This window comes from Propithecus coquereli, unplaced genomic scaffold, assembly GCF_000956105.1.
Source record: "Propithecus coquereli isolate 6110/MARCELLA unplaced genomic scaffold, Pcoq_1.0 Scaffold525, whole genome shotgun sequence".
NCBI classification, from domain to species: Eukaryota; Metazoa; Chordata; class Mammalia; order Primates; family Indriidae; genus Propithecus; species Propithecus coquereli.
In genome coordinates, this window is record NW_012151119.1 from 53176 (window position 1) to 59605 (window position 6430).

General features: G+C 65.5%; 1 protein-coding gene across 1 annotated transcript in view; it reads left to right on the forward strand.

The window, feature by feature from the left end:
- The window catches only part of FGD5 (FYVE, RhoGEF and PH domain containing 5), a gene marked incomplete at its 5' end in the record, with an annotated part of 119532 nt that overhangs the window by 52878 nt on the left and 60224 nt on the right, over positions 1–6430 (forward strand). Inside the window, 3 exons of the mRNA XM_012656888.1 lie at positions 2587–2731; positions 5701–5759; positions 5847–5987. Coding sequence (XP_012512342.1) covers positions 2587–2731; positions 5701–5759; positions 5847–5987 — 345 coding nt within the window. The remainder of the gene's footprint in view (positions 1–2586; positions 2732–5700; positions 5760–5846; positions 5988–6430) is intronic.

The window sequence follows — 6430 nt, forward strand, 5'->3', positions numbered from 1 at the left end:
TTTCTATTTTTAGTAGAGACGGGGTCTTGCTCTTGCCCAGGCTGGTCTCGAACTCCTGGCCTCCAGCGATCCTCCCTCCTCGGCCTCCCAATGACCTCCATTGTCGTGATCCTTTGGAAAACAGAAATCAGAGAAAGAAGTATAATAATGAAAAGAGGGCCACCACCGTGGACCACATTTCTTTCCTGTCATTTTTAAGTTGCTTGTCTGTTGACTTGTTTGTTGTAGCGTGGGCCTCGTTTCCTGGCCGCAGCTGAGGGTGAGTCGAGGACGGGTGGGGGCTGGATCAGAAGTAACCGGGTTTGTCGGGGAGATCCGTGCGTCTCCGAGGGTGAGGGGCAGAATCCGGCCAAGCGTGTTCCTGTAGTTCAATAATCGCGTGGTTTGTTTAGCTCCCTGACTCCCCGACCGCCCCGTGGCTCAGGCGCTCCCGCGGTCTGGGCTGGTGACACGCGGCCGCTGTCGCCGCGGCGGGGCGCGCACCCGGCCGTCTCACTTGAGACCACGGGCTGTCATCTCTGCACTCTTGTGAGTCTGAAAAAATAAAATAAAACAGCGACAAAAACAGAGCACCACCAAAGACCCAACTCTCCACACCCGGGCGCCGGCAGCCTCTGTTTTCACGTCTGCAAAATGGGGCCAAGCACAGGGAGAGGCCTGTTCGGAGGCCACGTGCGTTGGCGCAGTTTGCGCGTGGCCCGGGGCCGTGAGCGCTGTGCCCGGCGTCCCCGCTGGCCCTGCTTGGCGGCGACCACCCCCCTCCGCTTGGCCGGAGGCAGAGTCCCCGGGTTTGCGGATGCCCAGCGGCGTGTGACACCGTGGACACTTCAGAGCGGCGCGGGAACGTGTCTGAAGAATTTCAAGCAGGGGGGCGGCGTGACCGGATCGGGTCTCGAGCAGGTGGGGTCGCTCTGCCGGGGACAGCCGGGGAGGGACGGGATCGCGGGGCAGGCGGGGCTCCTGCCGGCAGCGTGTGGCCGTCCTGGGGGTCCCCACCCCCGTCTGTCCGGCAAACGGCCGCAGCCGGACGGAGCGGAGCGAGGGCCGCCTGGGACGGGTCCACGCAGTCCCTTCCGGAACCGGGTTCCGAGCTCCGCCGGGCAAGCGAGGCCGGGCACGCCCTCCTCACGCGCAGGGGGCTGGCAGGTGACCGGGCTGGTCCTGGTGGGTGACCAGGGTGGTCCTGGCGGGCGGGGGGGACAGACCTGGAAAAGGTTCTCTATATCGCGCCTTGGCGGGGCCGTGCGGTGCGTCGCCGACTGCGCCGTTTGCTCCCGTAGTTCGAAAGAAAACGCCGACAGGGTGATGGTTTCGGAAAGGGTCCCGCCCACAGGTGGCCTCCTGGGGAGAGGTTGGGTCGCGGGACTCGGTTTGCGTCTCTGCAAACCAGGGCGCGGCCCGGAAGCTGAGGCGGGAACAGGCCACCGTGTCCCTGCTCTGCGTGGCCTCCTGGGGACGTGTGTTCTGAGACGGGCAGTGGAGAAGCAGCTGGGGACGGGGCCCGGTTCGGCTGTAGCCCAAGCTCCCTGTGTCCCTGCCCGGCCACGCTCCCTCCGCCCGGGCCGGCGCCCCTGCGCGGCTGTCGTGGGCGCGGCCAGTCCAGAAGCGACATCCCCTTCTGTCTCCTCCATCCGTCCATCCGTCCATCCGCCCAGCGTCTCATCCCGGCGTCCCCGGGGGCCAGGAATACGTATAAGACCAGATTTCGAGTCTAAAGAGATCTTGTCTGAGGCCGCGTGGCCAATGGCAAGCGGGAGCCATAGAAGGTTCTTGAGCAGGAGAGGGAGCAGCGGGGAGAACAGTCACTGCGCCGCGTGGAGGGGCGGGCGGGGAGCCGGGAGGCTGCCGTGACGGGGCCAGAGCCGTCTCTGCGGGGGCCCCGTTTGCGATCGTGCACGAGTTGTCCACGTCCGAGGACGGGGACCGTGTCTGTGTATGCAGCAGGGCTTTAGCCACGGCCTGGCATGCAGCAGGCAGTCGATAAATGGGCATCGAATGCAGGTGTTCGTTACTCAGTTAATTCAAGGCAGCGCCGGCGTGATCGTCACGGGTGAGGTCGTCTGTGAGCTCGCGGCCGGGCGAGACAGGAGCCGTCACCCCACGCGGCTGGGGCGGAGACCGGCGCCCTGAGGCATGTCTGGTCCACGAAGGATCTGGCTGATGGCCGGGCTGGCACCGGGGCCCGGAACACACGTCCCTTATTCGGGCCCAGGGGACACAGCTCACCTTGAGGACGAACCCTGCCGCCCGGCCGGCCCAGGTCGGACCCCAGAGCCGTCAGGCTGAGCATCTCTTGCCTCCGTAGCAAAGCACTTGCACCGACCTCAGCATCGCAGGCCGCCTCGTGTCTCACCGGAAACCAGTCCGGCTGAGCATGTGCAAAGGCACTGGGGCAGCAAAGAGCCTGGCGTGCTCGAGGCTCTAAACGGAGGCCAGTGTGGCGGCGGGGCTCGTGGCGCAGGAGGCTCGTGCCTGGGTCGTACGCGTGTCCCTTCATCCCTGTGACACCGGCGGGACCCCGGGCGGGTTTACTCGGCCTCTGCCGGACAAGAAGCGCTAACCCTTCTCTCCCCTGCTCTGACCCAGTGCCTACACAGAGCCCTACAAGGTGTGCCCCGTGTCGGTGGCGGCCCCGAAAGAGGACCTCACGTCGGACGAAGAGCAGAGGAGCTCGGAGGAGGAGGAGGAGGAGGAGGACGGAGTCCCGAGAGACCCCAGCCTCGCCCACAAGGTAGCGCAGCCCCCCGGGGAGGGGCCGGTGGGATGCGGGCGTCCGCGATGAGAAGGTGGAGAGGGGACGGGGACAGGTCTGCGCCCCCCGCGTCTGGGCGCACACAGCTGGGTCCTGCCGGCGACGGCGCGTCCGTGCGCTGTCTGGTGGCCGCGCCCGGTCCGCTGCCGGGGTCTCTGCACCCACTGAGGGGTGGCATCCCGGGGGGCTTCCGGGGCGAGGGGGGCCGGGACTTTGGGCCACGAGAGACGACCCCCCCCACTGCAGGGGACGGGCTGGGACGGCCGAGACCAGCCCCACAGCCCCTGCCCGTCCTCCAGCCGGTCACTCCCCACCGTGGGGCCTCAGCTTTCCCATCTGTGTAATGGGAGCATCATGGTAGCTCTCGGGCTATGGGAAGGTCGAAGGAGAACATCGGTAGGGAGGAGGGGTCTGGCCTGCCCGGAGTTCTAGGACACCGGGAACGAGGGGCCGGCAAGAGGCAGGGCGGCCCGGGGAGGTTCAGACCCCGCTTCGGCCCTTGCTGGCTGGGCGCCGCGGGCAGCCGCTGCGCCTCTCTGTTCCTCGGTTTCCCCGTGCGGGAAATGAGAACGGCGCCGGCACCTGCCTGGGAACAGTCGCGGGAGTCAACGAGTCTAAGGGACCCCAGCAGAGCCCGCCACGCGGTGAACGAACACGCAGAGGCCACAGCTTTGGGCGACACCGTCGGCCCCAGGCCAGCGGTCGGGGAGGTAAAGCAGCCCCCGCCCGGACATGGGACCCGCTCAGTGTCCTTTGGGGACCAGGCTCAGACAGGAGCACCCCGTCCTTGTGAGGGCGCAGAGGGGCCGTGCGCGGGTCCGGAGCTCAGATTTCTCATCTGCCAGCGGGACTGCGCGTCCTGCCCCGCCACCCTCCGCCACCCTCTGCTCCTCGCCGTGGGGCTGGCCTTACACACAGCTGGAATCGCCTGCAGAAACCGCATTTTCATCACGCAGGGTGTCACCTATCACATCATTGTCGGTGGCGGTTCAAGTCCCACCTGGGTACGTGAGCTCTGAATCACAGCGTTTTTTTTTGAGACAGAGTGTCTCTCTGTCACCTGGGCTACAGTGCTGTGGCATCAGCCTCGCTCACAGCAACCTCGAACTCCTGGGCTCAAGCGATCCTCCTGCCTCGGCCTCCCTAGTAGCTGGGACTGCAGGCATGCGCCACCATGCCCGGCTGATTATTTGCATTTTCTGTAGAGGTGGGGTCTTGCTAGGTTGCCCAGGCTGATCTTGAAGTCCTAGCCTCCAGCGATCCTTCCAGCCTGGCCTCCATTTCCATTTTTTTTTTTTTGAGACAGAGTCTCTCTGTGTCGCTCAGGCTACAGTGCCGTGGCATCAGCCCAGCTCACAGCAACCTCCAACTCCTGGGCTCAAGCGATCCTCCTGCCTCAGCCTCCCGAGTAGCTGGGACTACAGGCACGCACCACCATGCCCGGCTAAGTTTTGTATTTTTCGTGGAGAAGGGGCCTCACTGTGTTGTCCAGGCTGGTCTTGAACTCCTAGGCTCAAGCGATCCTCCCGCCTCAGCCTCCCAAAGTGCTGGGATTAAGGTGCAAACGGCTGCACGTTCCCAGCCTCCTCCCTCTGTTTCGTGGCCTGGCCCGCGGCGTCTCGCACCTCTGGACCCGGCCCCCGCCTGTGTCTGACACGCGGCAGGTTTGGGGCCGCAGAGGAGGGGGCTGCTTGCGGCAGAAGGTGTCTCAGCCCCCACCCAGCCTTCCTGCTTGTGGACGTCATCTCAGCTCGTGCCCACGTCGCACAGGGGAGCAAACTGGGACTCCGAGCTCGAGAGCTCACCTTCAGGCCGGGCGCGGTGGCTCCTGCCTGTCATCCCAGCACTCTGGGAGGCCGAGGCGGGAGGATCGCTCGAGGTCAGGAGTTCGAGACCAGCCTGACCAAGAGCAAGACCCCGTCTCTACTAAAAATGGAAAGAAATTAGCTGGACAACTAAAACCATATAGAAAACTTAGCCGGGCATGGTGGCGCGTGTCTGTAGTCCCAGCTACTCGGGAGGCTGAGGCAGGAGGATCGCTTGAGGTCGGGAGTTTGAGACCAGCCTGGGCAGCATAGCAAGACCCCATCTCTAAATAAAACCCAAAAAATCAGCCATGCTTGCTATTGTGAGCCTGTAGTCCCAGCTACTCGGGAGGCTGAGGCAGGAGGATCGCTTGAGCCCAGGAGTTGGAGGCTGCTGTGAGCGAGGCTGACGCCACGGCACTCTAGCCCGGGCGACAGAGCCAGACTCTGTCTCAAAAGAAAAAAAGGAGGTCACCTTCTGAGGCCACCCTGCGGAGTTGGCGCTTCCCAGGTGGAACGAACATTCATTCATTCCCTCACTCGCTCATTCATTGTTGCCGTCAACAAAGAGCTGCTGTGTGCGAAGCCCTGGTCGTGCAGAGCTGAAACTCGCGGTCCCTGCCTGGCAGTGGTGACAGGTGTCCTGACAGGGGCGTGCTCGGAAAGGGGGCACCTAACCCAGCCCGATCGGCGACGGGGGCAGGAGAGGCCAGCAGGAGGGAGGAGGTGACACCGCGGCCGCGTCGTACAGGACGACCGGGGGTGGCCAGGCAGAGAGATCGGGAACGACGCCCTGAGGGAACAGCGTGTGCCACAGCAGGCAGGGAGAGGGACGCCTGGCACAGGGAACCCCAGGTTGTTCAAGGTCGGGGGGGCCCGGGGATGGCAGGCACGGCTCGCCCCGTCACGCTAGCGGCCGTTCATTGAGCACTTACTACGTGCCGGGCACCGTGTTGGGCGTTGGCTCAGTGACCTTCCGCGCTGAAAGCTGTCAGCGTCCGCCTTGACAGGCGGGCAGAGCAAGGCGCAGGGACGTCGAGTGACTTTTCGGAGGTCCCAGAGTTCCTGAGTCGCAAGGCACGGCCCGAGGGCGCTGGCACCGGCCCTGGCCGCCCGTCTTGACGGCTGCGTTTGCTCCCGCAGGCGGAAGGACCGTCGCGAGCCCTCCTTGTCGCCCAGGAGCTGCTGTCTTCGGAGAGAGCGTGAGTCCCGGGGCAGCTGACGCGCGGCCCCTCCCGGGTCTACGCGGGCCGGGAGCTGACGCGGCCCCCGCCCTTTTCCCTCCGCAGGTACGTGGAGACGCTGCGCCACCTGCATCTGGTGAGTCCCCCGTCTCGGTCGTGCAGAACCAGCCGCCCGGTTGGCGCGGCGGTGACGTCGCAGGCAGGACCCCGGCGGGAGGGCGTCCGCGCGCGCCCCGTGAAGCGGGTGTTCGTTCGTGTCCCCGTTTCGCGGAGGAGGAAACTGAGGTCCGTGGGGAGGAAGTGACCGGCCCCAGGCCACACAGGGTTCCTCTCCGGTAGACCAGGGCCCGCATTCGCTTCCCAGGAGCCCAAAAGGTCGGGGCGGGGACCCTGCAGGGAGCTGGGGGGAAGTACAGGGTCCCGTGGGACGGGTCCCTGCCGGACCCCAGCATCATCCCGTTCCAATCCTGTGCGTTTCCTGCAAGGGTTCACGCACGCGCACGCGTGCGCACACGCCACCCAAAGCACGCTCGACTTCTCAGCTACTCTCCGACCTCAGGGCCTTTGCACATGCCGTCGCTGCCGCCTGCAGCTCGCCCCTCTTCTCGGGGCGTGCTGCCTCCTTGGCAGGCTCCCAGAGCTGAGCCGGGCCTCCCTGCCGTGCGTTTCCCCACCCGACGCCGAGGCCC